This window comes from Musca domestica, unplaced genomic scaffold (genome assembly GCF_030504385.1).
Source record: "Musca domestica strain aabys unplaced genomic scaffold, Musca_domestica.polishedcontigs.V.1.1 104, whole genome shotgun sequence".
Lineage (NCBI taxonomy): Eukaryota > Metazoa > Arthropoda > Insecta > Diptera > Muscidae > Musca > Musca domestica.
In genome coordinates, this window is record NW_026712121.1 from 1,671,806 (window position 1) to 1,695,561 (window position 23,756).

The 23,756-nt window shown below is 34.3% G+C and overlaps 1 protein-coding gene across 1 annotated transcript in view; it reads right to left on the reverse strand.

The window, feature by feature from the left end:
* The window catches only part of LOC101890908 (mucin-2), a 51,736-nt gene that overhangs the window by 9,916 nt on the left and 18,064 nt on the right, over window positions 1-23,756 (reverse strand). Inside the window, exon 2 of the mRNA XM_059128198.1 lies at window positions 9,799-10,423. Coding sequence (XP_058984181.1) covers window positions 9,799-10,423 — 625 coding nt within the window. The remainder of the gene's footprint in view (window positions 1-9,798; window positions 10,424-23,756) is intronic.

Consider the following 23,756-nt stretch of genomic DNA (forward strand, 5'->3'; position numbering starts at 1 on the left):
TGAATATCCATGAAGCTCGTAACACGTATTTGTTGCACAGAAAGACAAAGAGATTATACGATTTTGCTCCGACTTGGCAAATCCTAATAATTGCATCAGTGCTAGGTCAGGCGCGAAAATGGACAATATCGGTCAACTCCATCAAGTATCTCCCCCCATGGGGTCAAAATATTGAATAATTATCACTCTTATAAAATGTGATGTTAGAGACCGATTGTCTTCAAATTACGCACATCACAATATTTTTATAGTGTAAGGATGGAAAACATCGGTCCCCGCCTTGTGGTACCTCACCACAAAAAGATCCACATTTGTAATATCCATGAAGCTCATAAAACGCGAAATTAACATCCGATTCCATTGAGACTCGGTACATCTCAGTATTTCCATCAATACTAGATTTGTTGCAGATTGTGGAGGTTGGACCATTTTTTCTGGTATCTCCCCCACGAAGGGTTCAACATTCAACATCAACATACATCTCAATATTCCCATCAATACAAGATCTGTTATACAGGGTGAGACAAAAAAACTGTAACTAAGTTTAGACTTCTGTCATTACTAAGCAACTCGTTCTACAGCTGTTAACATTATTCCAGTGACAGGTTTACAAGCGTACAAAAGCATTTTGGTGAGATTTTTCCAGAAAAAAGTTATTCGTGATGGAATTCAAGCGTGATAGTGTGATTTTTTATATTTGGGTGGAAAACCACAAGTGGCTATCATTAGAGTACTCCAGCATTTAAATGTGAATAAATCTTTTGTGATACTGGTAGCGTAGCTCGACGTCAAGGATGTCGGGACAGAAGAAAACAGCAACATCAGCAGAAATGGTTCGAAAAGTAAAGAAGTGACTTGATCCAAACCCGCGTCGCAGTGGCCAAAAAATGGCTCGTGAGCTGAACACATCGCAATATTCCATTCGGCAAATATTGAAAAATTTGAAATTCCAAAAAGTTCAAGAACTTACAACGCAACAGAAAGAAAATAGACTCAAAAGAGCTAAAGAGTTGCTTCGCTTGGCCAAAAGTGGTGAACTGCCTAATTTGTTTTTCTCTCTCTTCGATGAGAAAACATTCGTTGTCCAGTAGTTTGTAAACAAACAAAATGATCGTGTTTACTTGCCAAAGAGGTCAGCTGAAAATGTGCACCTTCGGTTGGCCACAAGAACTCAAGCGCTGGCCATGGTGATGGTGTGGGTCGCCATAACAGCCGATGGTCGCTCTCTGTTCGTATTAATCGACCGTGGCATCAGAATAAATGCCGAATATTATCGCGAAAATATTCTGGAGGGTGTATTAAAGCCTTTGACAAGCAAACATTTCAACAGGACTCAGCACCATCGCACTCAGCACGCGCCACCCAAGTTAGAAAATGAGGTTCCTCGATTCATTTCCAAGGTTGGCACTAAAAAATACCAAAGTGTCGATCACCTCAAGCAAGCGCTTTGCCAGGAATGGGCCAAAATACCGCAGAGCAACATTCGGGCAGCGTGTGACGGTCTCTTTGGCCGTTTGAAGGCCATAATTCGTGCCAAAGGTGAACGATTCGAACAAATCTAAACTTATTCTAAAATTTTCCGAAATTTGTTGATTTCATTCAATAGAATTTAAAAAAAAAATGTAAAAATTATGGCGTTTGACTTTGTTGCAGTTTTTTATACCTCACCTTATATTCTGATGTGAAGATGGAATATACCGGTCCACTCTTTCTGATACATCCCCCTAAAGGGTAAAAATTTTGAATAGCCATGAAGTTCATAAAGAGCGAAATTAACATCCAATTCCTTGGCACATCTCAATATTTCTATCAACACAAGATCTGTCATAAAGATGGTAGAGATAGGAACATATCTTCTGGTTCCTCGCCCCCTAGGGTTCAAGATGTTGAAAAACAAAACGCTCAAAGAAAGCGACATAAGCATCTAACTCTCTGCGAACCCCTTCTGGTACCTAACCCACAAAGAGTCACAATTTTCAATACTGAGTTCTGTTTTAAAAAAAATCTTAATAAATCAAGGAAACACAACACTTCCACAATATTTTTAGATTTTTTCGTACAAGATTATGATTCCATTTGTCATATCAAATGTGATTTCAAGCAAATCCCATTCTCTCTGCTGTCAGTCATTCGGTTAATTATAATTTTCAACTAATTCCAAATACTTCCAACACCTTCAACGACATTGTTATACCCTACAACACTATGTGTTGGGGGTATTATAAGTTTGATTGGGCCAAAAATTATGTAACACCACGAAATATTGGTTTCCCACAAAGGAAAGTATATATGGATCATCCTAGCTCGCCGAGCTGAGTCGATCTAGCTATGTATGTCCGTCCGTCCGTCTGTCCGTCTGTCCGTCTGTCCATGTTAATTTGTAATCACTCTACAGGTCGCAATTATGGCCCGATCTTCACGAAATTTGGAATGGAGGTCGGGGTTGGGCCAGAATAGAACCCTATTTCTTTTTGAGATGATCGCCAAATGTTTAGGGGTTGAAATGGACCAAATACTGAAAAAATGTCGGATTTTGCAGTAGCTATACAGGTCGCAATTATAGACCAATCGACGCGGAATTTCGCATGTAGCTAGAGTTTAGGACGGGGAAGAAGCCTACCAATTTGGGTGGTCATCGGATAATATTTAGCGGGTAAAATAGACCATATATTTTGTGTTGAAAAAATTCAAAATTTTTCATTAAACCGTGATTTTTTTAAATCCCGGCGAAATCACAAAGTCATGATAAGGTTACTTCTGAACTTTACATTGATGTTAACATCCAACAAATCGGATATATAGCAAAATATGTGCGATATATATGTCTATCAAATAAGATATGCTTGAAAGATCTCTTATATGTCGAGAACGGCTGAACTGATTTCGACAGTTCTCATTAATTCAGAATGGCCTCTTGGCAGGAAAGAAAAAACGTCTAAAAAAAATCGCATAAAAATATCTCTCTAAAGATGAAAATATTGATTTTGTAACATTTTCTCATATTTTTTTCAATTTTGTCATATTTTTGGCATATTTTCATTTTGAATTAAACATTTGGTAATATTTCTACAGCTAACAAAACTAAGTAGTTAGGATATCAGGATATCAAATACAGATCGCATTTATGGCCCGATCCTTACGAAATTTTGCATGGGGATAGGATGAGGGTCAGAATAGATGCCTACTCTTTTTGGAGATGATCGCCATATATTTAGGGGTTGAAATGGACCAAAAAACTGCCAAATTGTCAGCAGGTCGTAATTATCGTCCGATCCTCACGCACATTTGAATGGGGGTTACCGCACATTGCAAAAGCCAAGCAGTTTCGGATGGCCATCCAAAAATATTCAATGTGTGAAATAGTTTGCCAACTTTTGTAGACTAAATACGAAAATGTCCATTCCAGCGACATCTACCAATAAATTAGAAATGAGCAAATTCGTTTAAGCTGCTATTATCCGAAAATTAGAGAACGAAACATGATGGTTTTCTTTTATTATTTGTCACAATATCTTGTGGAGTTCTTTCGAGTATCTCGCCTGCATAAACTGTATGGTTTATTATAGTGTTGTAGGGTATTCAACGGTCGGCCCCGCTCGACTGTAGCCTTTGCTTACTTGTTTTTTTTTTCGCTTAGAGTTGAAACCGGTTGAAAAATTGCTTAGAAAAAATAGCTATGCGGAAATTGTCAAGCTTGAGTAAAAATCTTTGCCTCAGTGAATAACCACAACAATAACAACAACACCATATTGTCGTGCTCTATTATAATTCAATGACTTTGGGCGTGAAAAGCGGTTTGCCAAAATATTTTGTCTGTTCCAATGAAGCAGTTCTAAGACAACTGTGACTCACCCAGCCAGCCAGCTAGCCAGCCAAATAACAAAGGAACAGTTTCTTATGATTCAGACAATGGTAAACCGAAAAAATGGAACTTTGTGCCTCAAATCTAATGGTCTAATTTTTCCCCCTTAAATATCTTAAATCTTGTAAATTTCCGGAAAATCTAGTTTGAAATCAAATTCGCTAATTTTATATTTTGCCTTTGCAGTCCGAGTAGCCACAAAATTAATATTCACATTAACACAATACACCCGACACGACATGACATGGCATGCACATGTGAAACGATTTAACCATGGGTAACTGTAACTAACTAAACGTGACCATGAGACCATAAGATTAATATCATCAAAGAGCGACACCAAATGGCTGAAGGACATTTAAAAGTGGGCCAGTTTAACACCATCGCACCGTACCGCAAAGCGCCAAACAATAAATGACAGTTTTTCATAACGAAAATTTGAAAATCTACAAAAAACCGCAATTGGCAACGATCCATTATCGAAGCCAAGTGTGTGAGTGGGATTTCTTTGTTTGCGAATTCGAAAATTCATTGATTGAGAGTTAAGAGTAAACAATAGCCCCGCTTCCCTGCCCTGTTGCAGCCTCCATCATCTGTACACTCAATGGAAAAATGTGTCAAACATATTTATTACTCTATCATAATCGCCGCGTGGTTTTATGGCATTTGCATTACTCAAATACGTCGTAGTATCGTTTCAGCCATTCAACATTTTGGAATGTGGTTTTGCATACCCGCCACTACTGCGGCAATAACAACTACAACTATTTCCCCTCTGCTGCTGATAGCATTCGTCGGATAAACAATACCCACAGTTGCTAATAACGCCCAACGCTTTACTTCCACTCGCAAACTTCGTCGTAAACAAACTTTTGCATAAATTAGTGGAAAAAATGTCAATACAAGAGAGAAGAAGTAAATACTTAATTTCGGAATGTGACAGTACCCCTTATATGAAAAATTCGCAAGATTTTTGGCTCCTTGGAATTTTTATTACATTTATTATAAAAAATATCTTAGAGCCCTATTTCCATAGGAACACTTCGTAGCTTCTGAAAAAAATGCTACATTTTCTTCTTATTGGAAACTTTCTGCAACTCCTATTAGAGAAGGTCATATTCCCCGATGGCTATGTATTTTACTTTTGAAAAAGAAATCTATTTTCGGAACTCAATATTTCCTTATATGAAAAAGTGCAAATTTAGTCATGACTGAATCCTTTCTTTAGGAACAAGGCCTGTGCCTTTAAAAAATAGTACTACTTCTTGGAAGAAACAAGTACACATTCGCAATTATCTTTTTCTATGATAACCTCCAGCTTTATGGCTATAGAGTGTGCAAATGATTTAATACATCGGAAATGTTCCTCACCGACTCTATGTTTCTTTGGGCATTTGAAGTCGATAAAGTAATACCTGTCTGTCATCTGGCTGATGAACATGATATTTCTCGAAAAATTCAGACAAAATTAGTAAAAAAAAAAATAAGTAAAAAACTGCAAGTTCTGCCGGGCCGAACTTTGAATACCCTATACGATCTATACGACAACATGGACCTGCATAGGTAACTTTTGTCATAAACCATTACAATATTCAAATGCAAATTTAACAAAAAAAAAAAAAAAAAAAATCGGTGAAATCATTAAAATACCGAATATGGGGAGGTATCGTTATAGGGATCTGCACAGACAATTTTCTGTCATAGGCTGTAGTATTCATTACGAACTTCAAATACCAAATTTGAAACCATTCCGGTGAATAATGTCGCTAAAATCATCAACATACCGAATATCGGAAGGTACCGTTATATGGGGGCTATACGAAGACGTGGACCTGCAGCGACAATTTTCTGTCTTAGGCTGTAGTATCCATGACGAACTTCAAATCCCAAATTTGAAACAATTCCGGTGAATAATGTCGTTAAAATCATCAAAACACAGAATATCGGGAGGTATCGTTATATGGGGGCTATACGAAGACGTGGACCTCCACAGACAATTTTCTGTCTTAGGCTGTAGTATCCATACGGTAATGGCTTATGACAAACAAGGCCTATGTAGGTCCATGTCGTATAGACCCCAATATAACGGCTATATTCGGTATTTTTAAAATTTGAACAGAATTTTAAGGACTTTAGAGTTTTGCCTTGTTAAAGCGAAGATCATATGTTTTTATGATTTATGTGTTTGTTTTCTCTTTCGAGACGAGCTTAATGATCTGAAATTTGTAGTGAAAAGGAAAGCCAGATAGACACTATCACACACTCACCACTATGCGACGCGTTTCGCCGTTGGTTAAGCGGCTCATCAGGCATATTTGGTGTGGATGATGGCTTACAAGGGCCGTTCTCTGGAAAGTAGTATATATTTCGAACTTATTGCAAATTAGCATATGCGAATTATACACTAGAAACTCTCCAGGTTCGACTCAAGTTCTATTGGCAGATCTTTTTCACAGCAAAGTTTTGTTTTTGTAGTGATGGATTTTTTGTCCACAACAACTACATTGCTTCCAATGCAAATACAAAGTTTAAAACATTTCCGGTAAATAATGTCGCTTAAATCGCCAAAATTCCGAAAATAGGGATGTAAATATATATGGGGGCTATACCAAAACGCAGACCTACGTGACCCATTTTCAGTACCAAAAGTTCTGCAGACATAATATACATTTGAGTAAAATTTTATCAATCTACTTCAATTCGTTCGGAAGCTATAACGTTTTCCACAGACGGACGGGCATCGCTAAATCGACATAGAATTTTCTGCTGATCTTCGTGGGGTATAAAATGGATATTTCGAGGTTTTACAAACGGAATGATAAACTTAATATACCCTACATAATATGAAGGAGGGTATAAAAATAATAATAATTAACTATTTTCGGAGCTCAATGTTATCCTACATATCTCTTTGGAAAAAATCAGGTGTAAGGGCATTTGAAGTCAATAAAGCGATACCTATCTGTTTTCTGGCTGATGGACATGAAAACTCTCGAAAGAATTCAGAAAAAAACTAGTTAGAAAGATTCAATTGGTGTTCCGAGCACTATGAACCCTGAAAAAACAGCAACCAACTTCAGCGAAAGCCACTCATCCGACAGCTGTTAAAATTATTCCAGTGACACCTCATTATATTGTTTACAAGCGTACAAAAGCATTTTGGGGAGAATTTTCCAGAAAAAAGTTATTCGTGATGGAATTCAAGCGTAATGGGGTGATTTCTTTATAGTTGGCAGGAAAACCGTAAGTGGCTATCGTTAGAGCACTCAAGCATTTAAATGTAAATAAAACTTTTGTGTCTCGTACCATCGCTCGTTACCGTGATACTGGTAGCGTTGCCCGACGTCAAGGAAGTAGACGGAAGAAAACAGCAACATCAGCAGAAATGTTTCGAAAAGAAGCGACTTGATCTAAACCGGCGTCGCAGTGGTCGAAAAATGGCTCGTAAACTGAACATATCGCAGTTTTCCATTCGGCAAATATTGAAAAATGAGCCATTGAACTTGCACCACAATAGAAAAAAATAGACTCAGAAGAGCTAAAGAGTTGCTTCGCTTGACCGAAAGTGGTGAACTGCCGAACTTGATATTCTCTCTCTCCGATGAGAAAACATTCGTTGCATAGCAGTTTGTAAGCCAACAATGATCGTGTTCACTTGCCAAAGAGGTCAGCTGAAAATGCGTACCTTCGGTTGGCCACCAGAACCCAAGCACCGACCATGGTGATGGTGTGGGCGGCCATAACAGCCAATGGTCCCTCTCCGCTCGTATTAATCGACCGTTGCATCAGAATGAATGCAGAATATTATCGCGAAAATATTCTGGAGGGTGTATTAAAGTCTTGGGCACGCAAACATTTTGGCCGCTGACCTTGGTCATTCCAACAGGACTCAGCACCATCTCACTCAACATGCGCCACTCAAGAATGGTTACAAAATGAGGTTCCTCGCTTCATTTCCAGCGCTCAATTGCCACCAAAATCTCCGGATACCAATCCGTTGGACTATTGTATCTGGAGTATTTTAAAAAGCAAGGTTGGCACTAAAGCATACCAAAGTGTTGATCACCTCAAGCAACCGGGAATGGGTCAAAATACCGCAGAGCAAAATTCGGGCAGCGTGTTTCTGGTTTCATTGGCCGTTTGAGGGCCATAATTCGTGCCAAAGATGACCAATTCGAACAAATCTAAACTTGTTCTAAGAGTTGATGCTATTTCCGACATTTTTTGCTTTCATTCAATAAAATTAAAAAAAAAATGTAAAAACTATGGCGTTTTCCTTTTTTTTTACAATTTTTTTATCTCACCCAGTATGTATATATAGAAGATACGGATGAGGTTTAAACCGCCCAAATACAAAAATTTGGGAGGTTCCGATGCATGGAGGCAAACCCAAAATCTGTATAGTCAATTTTCTGCAACAGGATGTGGTATTTGGAAACAATTCGAATGCAAAATGTTACTACGATCATGAAAATAACGAATATCGGGAGGTGCCTTAATAGCACCCATAAAACGCTATCTCTCAATACCCGTTATGGAGGCATGAATCTAGATAAACACTATTTTTTGCCACTGCCAGAGGTAATAGTGGCCGTTGGTTGGGAAGGTTAAACATTTTAAACTGTTGCCAAAATCCTCAAAATACCGAAAATCAGGATGTACCTTATTATGGGGGTAGATAAATCCCATTTTCAATCCCATAAAAAAATCAGACATAATGTGTCTATGACCCAAAATTTTTGCCATGTTGGCGTATCGTCAAAGTTGGAGTGACTATCACCGACGGACAGAAGGACATGTTTAAATCGTCTTGTTAAGCTTTAAGCTGATCATTTAGGAGTTATAGACGGAATGACAAAAATAATATACCGTCTATAGCAAGTTTGAGGTAAAAAAAATAGAGTAAAATATCTGTGATCCCATATTCGATTGCGAAAAGTCGACTTCGCAGTATTTCCATAAGAAAATGTCGATTTCGAATTTTAAATTTTTTCAATACAAAAATTCATTAAGCAATTGTCGATTTGGATTTCCCTATGCCGAACACGGACAAAGACATAGAAGTGTAAAGATAGGACAAGACAGAGTAAAATATGGGAACCCTGTGAAAAATACCTCTGTAGTTATGATATCGTAACAACATAGTTACCAATGTTAAGCAATTTAAACCGCTAAGGCAGTGTGCAATTATTTGGGAAGGTATATGGAATAGAATTTTGAAACCAATAGTTTGGATTATCCAAACTTTTATTTGTCATTCTTTCCTATAATCGTGTTTTTTATATTAACATGCCTCTGTCATGAGTTGTTATTCAAGGTAGTATAGCCACAAACCATTTGCTCAGAATGCATTTTGTCTAGTCTTTACCATTTTAGGTCTTTGACACGGACAAAGACCTAAAATGGTAAAGACTAGACAAAATGCATTCTGAACAAATGGTTTGTGGCTATACTACCTTGAATAACAGCTCATGACAGAGGCAAGTTAATATAAAAAACACAATTATAGGAAAGAATGACAAATAAAAATTTGGATAATCCAAAATATTTGTTTCAAAGCTCTATTCCATATACCTTCCCAAATAATTGCATACTGCATTAGCGGTTTAAATTGCTTAACATTGGTAACTATGTTGTTACGATATCATAACAACAGAAGGATTTTTCACTGGGTTGCCATATTTTACTTTGTCTTGTCCTATCTTTACACTTCTATGTCTTTGACACGGACTCAACATTTATAAAAAATTGAAAAATTCTGGAAATATGTAGGAAATTTTTTTATGACCAATTTTGGGTTATGGCGCTTCCATTATGGCAGAGATTTGAATGAATTACATAAAAAACACCTCTATTATTTAACAATCTCGATTTGTTGCTGACAACCAAAAACCCAAGCCAAAAATGTTGCACGCAACATGTTTTACACAACTTACCCAGACCATCGGCATTTGTGGGCGATGCTGTTGTTGTGGTTAAGCGACGTGCCTGATATTTACGACGGAACGAAGTGGTCGTCGTGGTCGTTGCTGTACCCAGCGAAGACGGCGAACTTTTATGTTGTTGCTGCTGTTGTTGTTGTTTGGCAGCAGAGCCGCCAATATCATTGGCTGCCGATGGCGTCAAACTCAAATCATTTTCAGTTCTTTGTTGTTTTTTCGATTTGTTGCCGGCTTTGGGGAATGTTGTGGGCAATGGTGTGGTTTGGCTATCTTGGCTGGTCGTAGGTGAAGCGGTCGTGGTGGTCAAGTATGTAAAACGTAAACGGGTATATTTAGAGGTTGTTCGAACATCATCTTCATCAGCATCGTCATCAGCATCAATGGCAGACAAAGGTTTGGCTGTTGTTGTTATTGCTGCTGCAGATGATGATTGTGTTGTGGTTGCTATAGAGCTTTCGGTGGTGGTCACTGCCGTTGTTGCTGCTGCTGCCTCGGATGCTGTCGCTGTTGCTGCAGACGCTGGCGCTGGTGTTGTGGTAATTAATCGTCGGCGCACACTCAGTACGGGCCTTCGCGTTACCAGCACTCCATTTTTATAAACAGTTGCTGGTGTGCGCAGCTATAGTTCGGTTCATTTTTTCGTTGCAAATTGTTGCAAAGCGGCGTTTGTTTCAATTTTTTTTAGTTTTATAAAAAACAAATAGAGAAAAAAAATACAGGGAAAAAAGAAGAACAAGAAAATAAAAAAAAAAAATAAAATATTATTAATTTATTTAATTGTATTTAAATGAGAAATGGAAATTCGATTTTAGTTTTTCATGAGGAATTTAGTTATGGCTTAGGATTATCAAAGAGTGTGTAAAAATTGTGTGTGTGTGTACTTTTTGCGTGATTGCATGTGTCTGTGTGTGTGTGAGTTAAGGCGCGTTTAACAGGTGTTTGATTTCTGAAGTTGAAGGCGAAGTTTTGAGTTTTTTTGAAGAAGAAGAAAGTATCCCAAAAAACATTTTCAAGGAAGAAAGTGCTGTAACACAAAAAACTTGCAGCGGTCGTAGAAAGTAACGTGTTTCTGTGCTTGTGCATGTGTGTGAGTGAGTAATGCTTGCATGAGTCTTGTGTGTGTGTTTATTTTGCAAAGTTGCGTCATGGCCAGGCCAAGGGTTTACAAAAATAAATCTCCGTCATTGCTGCTACCGAAAGTTTGGTATTTTATTCCTGAAAATTATTAATAGAAAGAAAGTGCTAATCGTTTTGTTAGTTACATTTACAAGGGCTACTGGAGTTGGGTTTTTTGCTAAATTGTTAGGTTTTACAACTACGTGATTATTTCCTTGTTTAAAATAAAAAAAAAGAAAAATGTATTTTTTAAAGCTATTTAAAAAAATTATAAAAATAAAGTAAATCTACAATAACTTTGACATTAAAAAAAAAAAAAAAACATAAATATTTAATATTCGTTTTATTTATTAATATTCGTTTATTTTATAGGTTATTGTGCCGATATATAAAAAATAATTAATTATAAAATATTAATAAAGTATAAAAATTAAAAATCAATTTCTGCAATTTTAAAAAATATATATATTTTTTTAATATGGAAACAAATTCGGTATTTTAAAAATTTTGGAAAAATAATTTACGAAAAAAATTAAAGATTATAGGTTATTATGCCAATATATAAAACAAATAATTAATTATAAAATAATAATAAAATATAAAAATTAAAAATCAATTTCTGCAAGTTTAAAAAATATATTTTTTTAATATGGAAACAAATTCGGTATTTTAAAAATTTTGGAAAAATAATTTACAAAAAAAATTAAAGAAAAAATAATAGATTATAAAATAATAATAAAATATAAAAATTAAAAATCAATTTCTGCAAGTTTTAAAAATATTTTTTTTAATATGGAAACAAATTCGGTATTTTAAAAATTTTGGAAAAATTTATTTATGAAAAAAATTAAAAAAAATATACGGTATTTTTCTTATTTTTTTATTAAAATATATGTACAATAATTTTAACTTTTATAATATAGTGTACAATTAGAAATCAAATTCTGTAAATTTTATTATTGTTTTTAAAAATAAGAACACAAATTTCATAAAATTTATCAAAATATTATTTTTTTTAAACTTTAATGTTTTAAATAAAGTAAACCTACAGTAATTTTGACATTTATAAAAAGTCTAAATACATATTTTTTTTTAAATTAACAGTTATCATATTACTAATTTAAAAGGTAATAATTTTAAATATAAAATAAATAAATATGAAAATTAAAATTATGAAAAAATATTTTTGAAATCTTTAATGAGAAAAACTTTTATTTTTGCGATTAATGAAGCATTAAAAATAAACAAAAAAAAAAAAAAACATCCTATGCGAATTTTATATATATTTCTTATAAAAAAAATACAAAACTTTGAAAAAAAATTTGTTGAAAACGTAAGAAAATTTTTTTTAGATATATAGGCACATATTTGATTTAAAAAAAAAAATGAAGCACGTCGTATACCAATTTTAAATAATTAGAAAAAATAACAAAAAATTATAAAACCAAAGAAATTAAGATAAAAAACTTTTTTTAATTTATATATTTTTAATATAATTAAATCTCACAAAAAAAAAAAAAAAATATTAAAATCAAAAAAAAAAAAAAAAAAAAAATCTCAACAAGTATCGTAGAACAAACTTTTATTTTACAATAAAATAATTTCTAAATTTTGGCGTTTTTGAAGTTTTATTTCTGAAGGCGGATAATGGAATGCAGGTTCGTCTCTCAAAGTTCGTCTCTAAAGTTTGAGTCGATTAGAGTTGTCTAGAAGCCTTTGATATATAGGAGATCTTTTCAGGTATTTTCTATTGACCATTGAAAGGTCTTTTGTATATTGATGGCTTTGTAAAGAGCTTCTATAAATAAAGGAGCTTCTGAAGGTCTTCAACGGCTGGGAGACCTTTTAAAGGTCCCACATGTATTGAAGATCCCATAAGTCTCCTACACGATATTTTGAAAACATTTAAAATGTTGATAGAAAGCCTTCTAAAGGTCTTCTATGCATAACAATTTTAATGGTACCCTATGAACAGAAGATTTAGGCCCTCCATAGAAAAACAATTTCTAAAGGGTTTCTTAGATGGAGGTCCTCCCAGAGGTCTTCGAAAACCTCAAAAAATTCTTCTATGGACGAAATACCTTTTATGAGTTGTTTGTGGATAAACTCTTTCCAATGTCTTCTACCCTCCACCATTTGGAACGAATTTGAAAATTTTCAGTGAATAAAATCCTTAAAAAATTCTGTTAAAATTTTTAAAAATACCGAATATAGCCGTTATATTGGGGTCTATACGACGTGGACCTACATAGGCATAAACGGTGAATAATTTAGCTAAAATCATCAAAATGTCGTATATAGGGAGGTACCGTTATATCGGAGCTGTGCGAAGACCTGGGCCAGCATAGACAATTTTCTGTCGCAGGCTGTAGCATCCATTACGAACTTCAAATACGGCATTTCAAACAATTTCGGTGGGTATTGTACCTATATATAATATACGAATATAGAGAGGTACTGATATATACGAAGACCTGAACCTGGATAGACAATTTTCTGTCACAGACTATACTTCCCATTACGAATTCTAAATACGTAATTTGAAATAATTCCGGTTAATAATGTCGCTAAAATCAACAAAGTACCGAATATCGGGAGGTACCGTTATATGGGGGCTATACGAAGACGTGGACGTGCGCAGACAATTTTTTGTTATAGAAAATTACGAACTTCAAATACCAAAATTTGAAAAAATTCCGGTGAATAATGTCGCTAAAATCAACCATTATATGGCGCTATAGGAAGACGTGGAACTGCACAGATAATTTTCTGTCTTATGCTGTAGTATCCATTTCGAACTTCAAATATCAAATTTGAGACAATTCCGGTGAATAATGTCGCTAAAATCATTAAAATACCGAATGTCGGGAGGTACCGTTATATGGGGGCTATATGGAATATATGAAAAACGAAACCACCCTTAAAACAAAAGAAGTGCACAATATCGTAGAAACCCAAAAAAAAATCCATTTCAAAAACAAATGGAAGAGTAGGTCTCCTTAAGGTCTTTCATGAATAAAATGCCTTCAAAAGTCTTTTAAAGATCTCCTATGGATATAGGACCTACGGTCTAATGATGGATGGCTTTTGAGGTCAATTTAAAAATTATTATTAAGTATTAAAAATTAGTAATCTATAGACTAGCAATTTTAACACAATTCGCGAATATAATCTCTAACGATAATGCTAATGATGTAAAGAGAAAAAAACAAAACCCCCCTTAAACAAAAGACTTTAGAAACAAACATGCTACCTATTACAGCAACCACGCAATAAATTTATTTCGCATAGCATCAACAACAAATTGAGGAGAGTTGCTGCAATGCGTAATTAAAAGACGATTGGGTTTCATTGACGCAGAAGGGTGTGTAGACGTAGAGGGGTGTGTAGACGAAGAGTGTGTAAACTTGCAGCCAAATATACAGACAGTCATTTGTATTAAGGTGTGCAATCGTTGTTAGATAAATTATTATGATTAAGACATTCAGGTCAGATATAAAATTGCAATTTGACGGATAATTATTACAAATGCCGAATTAAGTTATGAGCAATGGGAGTATTTTTGAGAAGTAGTTGAATTAAATGTAAAACAAAAGACTTAAGATACAAACGTGATTTTTATTTTGTTTGCCTTGAAAATGTAATGAAATTATTAAATGCAATGAATTAATAGGGGTTTGGATAAACTAATGTGGATTCATAGTAATTTACTACAAAAGAACAGACTGAAGATATTTGTCATATCATACTTTAAAGAAAAATTGCCGTTTTGGAAGTGAATTTATGTAATCAGTGAAAGAAAACATTGTATACGCTTATAACTCACGACACAATCATTGTCATTTTAATGGAGAACATTTAAAAAAAAATGTTGAATTTGTTCTAACCGAGCAATAAATTCAAATGTTTTAAAATTTTGCAGCTTAGAAAAAATAAGGAAAAATTAAATCAGATCTGAAAAACAATCAAAAAAAAAAAAAAAAAAAAAAAATTGTAAGCAATACAGTCTGTGATCGATGGGAGTATTTTTGAGCAGTAATTGGAAAAACTCCATTTTAAACAAAAGACTTAAGACACAAACATGATATTTAATTTGTTTGCCTTGAAAAGGTAATGGAACTATTAAATCCTATGTATTGTTATAAATATTGCTTGTAAAATAAAAGACATGGATTAAAATACTATTTTAAATACAATTACTTAAAATTAAACCAAAAGACTCCGAAAAAAAAATTGATATTCCATTATATGGTTTTGTGATAAAATAACATATTTAAAGTAATCAAAAATCAAAGAGAAAAAAATCGTATAAAATAATCTCCTGGGTGAAAAAGTTTCATAAAAATTATAGGTTGCTGGCAGGCCAATTTTAAACTAAAATTTGTTCCCGGACAGGAATTAATCTTAAAATTCTAATCGATGTAAACAAAGTTTTTCCATAATGAACTTTTTTCAGAATTTCCTGAAAGCTACAGAGGAAACATTCATTAACTACTAAGCAAGGGTTTTTAAAAAAAAAAAGATTTTTACAAAGTAGAGATGAAAAGTAGATTAAAAACCAGTAAGGAAAATTCAAAAGTCGGGCAGGGCCGACTATATGATACCCTACACCACTAGAGCTAGAGTAACAAAAGAATTTATTTGAAGTGGATCATCAACAACCTATCAACATTTGCCTTTATACAGTTATAGTGTAGTTTCACAGGGAACTAACATATGGGTGGCATATCCAATTCTGAATCGATTTTCACTAAATTTGACGGAGATATTTTAATCTTTTATAACAAATAACATTGCTATAGAGTGCAGGATATCACTTCGATAATATAAATCGGAGCCGAGTTCCACAAAATGGAAACGTTCGTCCCGAAGTTCACTCCGTTTGCGCTGATAAAATTTGGCAAAGATATTTCTGAGCTATCTGGTACCTATCTGAACCGATTTTCATCAAATTTGATATACTTCTTCTGCTTCTAGACAGAATTCGGTGGGATTTGCCAAAATTCAGGTCAATTGGAAAGATATTTGCCATTTGGTACACAATTAACCCGTAATCGTTTGAAGTTATATATTGGAGCTATATTCAAATCTGAACTGATCATCATTAATTTCAATAGGGTTCGTCTATGGGCCAAACAAGTACAAGTAATCGGATAATAAATGCCACCTGCATTTTGTTAACAAGAATACATGGACGGACTGACATGCCTAAATCGACTCAAAAAGTAATTCTCTGAAGATCCTCAAAAGTAAAAGTGGGTCTTTCTCGTTTCTTTCTCCCTGTTACAAACAAATGCACAAAGACATAATACCCTTACCATTATGTGGTGTAGGGTATAAAAAGCTTAATAGTCAATCGCATCGAGATTTTCTCAGACATCATCAAAGTCTGTAGGGGAAATTTGTTATAGAAAAATTCTACGCTCCTTTTTCCAATTTTTATTCTTCCGTAGACACAATTTTAAGAAATTTTATATAAAATTTTGAAGGAGAAAACAACTATTGTTGAAAAAACGAAGGAAATGATATTTCCCGGATGAAGGAGAAAAATAATTTGGGAGCTAGGTGGTGGGTTTGTCTGCAGCTGAAAAAATATGAATCGATGGATATACGTCTTGAAAACATAAGATCTTTTCTATAAAAAGGATTCGACTTCCAATGAGAGATATTTTCTTATATTTAACATATGAGTCAATAGCTCAATTAATTTTTTCTCAGACGAATATTTTAAAGGTGTAACAAAATTAATATATCTTTCGTAAAAGGTTGAATGCACTATGTGTTCAGTAAAAACCAAAGATATAAGTCAAAAACACGAAATTTTCAAGAAAATAGTTTTGATGGGAAATAATAAAATTTTCAATGAACGAATGGTGCATGATATTTTGCGAAAAAATATCAAAATAATTTTCAATACCAAAGATCCAAAACATTTTGTGAATGCTTGATCCGAATGTAAAATAATATAATCTCCCTTGCGATTTTATAAAAAAATATGTATCTCATTGAGGGAGGTTTAACGACATATTGGAACAAAAGACTTAAGACACAAACATTTGAGATGATAAACAATTTTAGTAAACGAAGGTATTACCATAGACAAATAAATGTATGGACTAAAAAGTTTTAAAATTTACTCCTTCCGCCAGATGTGACTATGGATGATCTTGGGCCAGTTAAGTTACTCAGAGCTGGGGAAGTCACTCGACTTCAAAAACAATTTATTCATTTTTCTGCTATTTAAGTTCTATATTTTTTATTTCACGACATAGTCGGGTAATGTCAATATAAACAATGTCACTGTTTCGTTTTCATTTGATAAATAATAATAAATAATAAAAATATTCAATATTTTGTATTTTGGGAAAAATTGAGTGAACAGTCTTTTGCTCTCTCACAGCATGAGCGACATCTATTGCATCACTTTTTCGAAGATAACAGATGAGACAACTTTTTAGTCTATATATTTATTTGTCTATGGTATAACAGTATTATTTTTTCTCTTTCGAGTCAGAGAGACACTTTCGCCACTCCCAACTATGCGACTCGTTTCGCCGCTTGTTAAGCGCTAATCTGGCATATTTTGTGTATATGGCTTATAAGGGCCGTGCATTGGAAAATAGCATCCGAATTAAACACAAGAACAACTCAATTGACAAGATATTTTTAAATATTAAAATAATTCAAATTATAAATATTGTTTATGATTTTCTAGAGTATAGAACTTGTGAATGAGAATTGAAGGCATTTATCCAGGAAGAATTCCACTACATTAGGATCTATGTCGTATTTCATATTTTTATGGTCTTCTTGGCCTTCAAACAACATTTTGTTTCTCATTAGCTAAAGTTCAATGCATTGTCATTTCAGTGATATTTTATCTCAGTTAGCATTTTTTATTTGTTCATATCAGACAAACAAATTAGCCAACCCAAAGCCCATTAATCTAAACACTTAAATGGCTTTCAACTAAATTACTTGCTAATTATCTGGCCTGGCTTAGAATCGTTTAAGTGGTTGTAAATTAACCATGTAAGCAATGTAATGATTTACGTTGTGGCTTTTTTTCGCACTTGCCAATTGTTAATGGCCAAAGCCAAAACAACAGCAGCAACTGTTGTAATTACATGTTTGTTTTTATTTGAGATTTCTCGTTTGAATTGTAAAATTTTGCTGGCAAAGACTTGACATTGAAAACCGGGTGAGAAAAAGAGACCATTAATTGTGTGTGGTATACCACAAAAACGCACACTACTTAATGCAATTCCATTGTTCGTTGTCTTTGCCCTTTCGAACTTGACATAAATATTTATATTTATTTATAAGAAAAGAGTAATTATTATTTTTTTTTTTTGTAAGATAACTTAATTTGCAAACAATAGTTTTGGTCAGAAACACTGTGTAACAAAATGTGAAAAATTACCGAAAAATAATAACTGATTCGGGGAGGTGAGGTACAAATTAAGGACATGTACTTCAGAACTTGGCAAATTGAGAGCATGATTTCTGGAGTTTTTCTTAATATTCTAGGCAAAGAGGAGGTATCAACACAAATATTTTCTGAATATTTTGTATAAAGAAGGAATATTAACAACCCGTAAGAATAGGGCGAACTAATGTAACAATACAGGGTGAGATGAAAAAACTGCAACCAACTTCAGACTGCTGTCATTTCTAAGCCACTCGTTCTACAGCTGTTAAAATTATTCCAGTGACAGCTCATCATATTGTTTATAAGCAAAACCACAAGTGGCTATCGTTGGAGCACTCCAGCATTTAAATGTGAAAATATCTTTTGTGTCTCGCTACCGTCAAGGAAGTGAACGGAAGAAAAAAGCAACATCAGCAGAAATGGTTCGAAAAGCAAAGAAGCGACTTGATCGAAACCCTCGTCGTAGTGGCCGAAAAATGGCTCGTGAGCTGGACATATCGCAATATTCCATTTGGCAAATATTGAAAAATGAGCTCGGGGTTAAGCCATTGAAATTTCAAAAAGTGCAAGAACTTACACCACAACGGAAAGAAAATAGACTCAAAAGGCCAAAATTGGTGAACCGCCGAACTTGGTTTTCTTTCTCTCCGTTCAGAAAACATTCGTTGTCCAGCAGTTTGTAAACAAACAAAATTATCGTCTTTACTTGCCAAAGAGGTCAGCTGAAAATATGCACCTTCGTTTGGCCATCAGAACTCAAGCGCCGGCCATGGAGATGGTGTGGGCCGCCATAACAGTCGATGGTCGCTCTCCGTTCGTATTAACCGACCGTGGCATCAGAATAAATGCTGAATATTATCGCTAAAATATTCTGAAGGGTGTATTAAAGCCACATTTTGGCCGCAGATCTTGGACATTCCAACAGGACTCAGTCACATCGAACTCAGCACGCACCACCCAAGAATGGTTACAAAATGAGGTTCCTCGCTTCATTTCCAGCGCAAAATGGCCACCAAAATCTTCGGATACCAATCCGTTGGACTATTGTGGCTGGAGTGTTTTGGAAAGCAAGGTTGGCACTAAAAAATACCAAAGTGTCGATCACCTCAAGCAAGCGCCTCGTTGGGAATGGGCCAAAATACCGCAGAGCAACATTCGGGCAGCGTGTGACGGTTTCATTGGTCGTTTGAAGGCCATAATTCGTGCCAAAGGTGACCAATTCGAACAAATCTGAACTTATTCTAAAATTTAATGCTATTTCCGACATGTTTTGCTTTCAATTAATAAAATTAAAAAAAAAAAAAATGTAAAAATTATGGCGTTTGACTTTGTTGCGGTTTTTTATCTTCCCCTGTGTTCTATTTTGTATAAAGGGGGAATAGGAGCTCTAATAGGATAAATAGTGTGAAGGTACACGATACCCAATGTTAAAAGTAAACATATGTAACTATATCTTACTATATTTTATCCATCTCTATGGATCTACATACCTAGGAACCTAATTGATCCCATGAAAATATTAATTAAAATTTTTATTAACAAATTCAAATAATTCCTCAACTTAAAAATTATTTTAATTATCCATTGTTCTCGATATTTAAAAAGAATTATATTTTTGCACTTAGTCCAATAGAGAATTTTGACCTCGAGTATTTTCCTACCTCGTATATTACTGTTTAATGTTTTTGCAATGTTTTTTTTTTTATTTCAATAAATCATATTTTGCAAGTCATCGCTAATTCGCTCTACTATTAGCATTATATTTTCAACAGCTGGCGTGGTTTTGTAAAACAGCAGCATACATTACACATTTATTTATGGGTCTTATAAGCCATGGCGGTAATAATAATTGCATAGAAAATTAGACTGGAATATTTCAACAATTAGATTGGGTGCTGTGTACATTTTTTATGACTCAATGTCTAGCAATGAAGGAAACCGAGAAATATCGAACTTTTGTTTTTTTTTTGCAAAGAAGACAGGAGGAAGAAAAACAAAAGACTTAAGACACAAAACTGGAAATGGTTTGAATGAATTGGACTATTGCCAGCGGGTGTATGATGGGTGGCAGCGTAATTGTAGAGCATTGAAATAATAAATTTTTATTTTAAAGTGGTTTATTAGAAACTGATATATTCGCAAAGCTATGTAATTATGAATGGATCGGTTTTATGAATAAATTAAAATCATATGGCTAGAGAGGGTAAAACGTGCTTCATTGAAATAACGATTTTAGACCCGAGGTCTCTTTGTCCGTTTCAGGACATTTGGAGTCAATCTAGCGATGTCCGTCCGTACGTCTGTCTGGCTGGTACACACGATAACTCTTGAAGGAAGTATCAGATTTAATCCAAACTTGGAACATCGTAATATTATAATCAATCTTAGATCGAGTTCGGAGATGGGCAATATCGGCCCACCCCTTCTGCTACCTCTCCCAGAAAAAGTCAAAATTTTCAAAAAAGAAAATATTTTCCTGCACATAAAGAGAAAGGATAATCCGATTTTGCTCCAATTTTGCAAATCCTAATATTTGCATCAGTGCTAGGTCAGGTGTAAAAACGGACAATATTGGTCCACCCCATCAAATACATAGCTCCCCCACAATGGGTCAAAATGTTGAATAATTGTAACTCTTATAAAATGTGATGTAAGAGTCCGATTGTCTTCAAATTACACACATCGCAATATTTTTATTAACCCAAGATCTGGTGTGAAGACGGTATGTATCGGTCCACTCCTTCAAGTACCTCCCCCACAAAAGGGTCAAATTTTTGAATATCCATGAATCTCATAGAACGCGAAATTAACATTCCGTTCAGACTTGGTACACCTCAATATTTCCATCAAAATAAGATCTGTTATAATGATAGTAGAGATCGGACCATTTCTTCCGGTACCTCCCCCACAAAGGGTCAAATTTTCGAATAATTATAGCTCTTATAAAATGTGATGTAAGCGTCCGATTGTCTTCAAATTCCGCACATCCCATTATTTGTACTAACACAAAATATGCTGTGAAGTTGGGATATATCGGTTCACTCTTTCTGGTACCTCCTCCACAAAGGGTTAAAATGTTGAATATCAATGAAGCTCATAAAAAGCGAAATTAACATTCAATTCCATTCGGACTTGGTGCATCTCAATATTTCCATCAAAACATGATTTGTTATAAAGATAGTCGAGATCGGACCATTTCTTCCGGTACCTCCCCCACATAGGGTCAAAATTTTGAATAATTCTAACTCTTATAAAATGTGATGTAAGCGTCCGATTGTCTTCAAATTCCGCACATGCCATTATTTGTACTAACACAAGATATGCTGTGAAGTTGGGATATATCGGTTCACTCTTTCTGGTACCTCCTCCACAAATGGTCAAAATTTTGAATTTGAAGCTCATAAAATGCGAAATAAACATCTGATTCCATTCAGACTTGGTACACCTCAATATTTTCATCAACACAAGATATGGTAGAGATCGGACCATTTCTTCTGGTACCTCCCCCACAAAGGGTCAAAATTTTGAATAATTCTAACTCTTATAAAATGTGATGTAAGAGTCCGATTGTCCTTAAATTATACACATCACAATATTTTTATTAACTCAAGATCTGGTGTGAAGATGGAATACATCGGTTCACTCTTTCTGGTCCCTCCCCCACAAAGGGTTAAAATGATGTATATCTATGAAGCTAATTAACATACGATTCCATTCGGACTTGGTGCAACTCAATATTTCCATCAAAACGAGATTTGTTATAAAGGTGGTAGAGATCGGACCATTTCTTCTGGTATCTCCTCCACATTGGGTTCATGATTTTGAAAAACAAAACCCTCAAATACGCTCTCTTCAAATTTCACACAAACAAACATTTTTGCTAACACAGCCCCTTCTGGTATCCCACCCACAAAGGGTCACAATATCCAATGCTAATATCTGTCATAACTTGCGAAACAAGTCGGCGAATCTTTACAACTTGATATGTCTAAATATATCTCTTAAGCAGAAATCCGATATGAATAATTTATCGGAATTTATGACTTCGCAGAAGATTTAATATTTATTTATTCGATTTCCTTCAAATTTTGCATATACCAATATTTGTATCTGTATTAGAAATAATATGAAAATGGAATACTTCGGTCAGCTATATCTAGTACCTCAGGCATATTTCCACATTTTCCAAACATTTTTACATATCTCAATTCAAGTATAGGATTGTCAAACCTGGCACGTTGTAATATTTATATCAGTCTTAGGTGAGATGCGAATTGGTCAATATTGGCCAACTGCCTCGGAACCTTCCCAATAAAGGGTCCATAGTTTGAATAATCATAATTCATCATAGTTTGAATAATCATAATCATCTGTCGGAAAAACCGACTGATATTATTTTTCTTGGTTTATAACTATTTTTAAAAAAAATATATTAATTTGTGCAAGCATCGTGTTTGCGTCTTAAGTCTTTCGTTTTCGTTGTGCGTATATCATTTACCATTACATACATGAAAACTATATCAAAATAGAAAATTCTCCGTTAACGATTTGTTTTCTATGGAAAAGTGTGAACTAAGGCCCGATATTTATTCTATGGAAAACCTATATCTGTGTGAACTGAAGTATAATTTTTTCCATTAAAAAAAAGTACCTCAGTGGTAACGAATTTTTTCAATAGAAAACAAACTTTATACCTGAGGCTTAATATTTTTCTTTAGAAAAAAAAAATACTTTAATAGCTGAGGTTAGATTTTTACGAAAAAAAACCTCGTCCCATATATCGATCACCAGAAAACGATATCATGTCACTAGATTCCCCAATCGCCATTCATTCCAACACTATTTCCTCCTTTTTTACTTCAGTGTAGTAACATTTCAAGATTTCTCTAAACAGGAAATATGTGCTCCAAAACTAATACAGTGGGTATGTAGATTTTCATATCACCACAAACATATCTGCAGAAAAAAATATGCTTCCTACAGCAGTCATGACAAAAAAAAAAAACGGTTTACTAATATCCTTAGCGACAACATTTTGAGTTTTTCTTATTTTTTTTTTCTTTTCGAATGAAATCTAGTTTGTTATTCGTTGGGTTGATTTTTTGGTTTATGGGAAAAATTCAATTAACACAACCACATATCAAAGGCAATAAATTTTCCTGTGTCAACTTGGGTAAGAGTAGAGCGAGCTCTAAATGGAGGAGAGAGAGAGAACGGGAATAGAGAGTTGGCTAAATGACAACAGCTATGGGACAAGTTTTTGACAAAATCTTTGAGGAGTTTATTATTAGATCATGATGATGAAATGTTGAAATGAAAATCAAAAAATGGTTTAATTACTTATTAGCCGCAGGGTTTTGAAATATTTAGTTTTCTTTTCGCTTAAATTTAAAGGAGTAAAAAA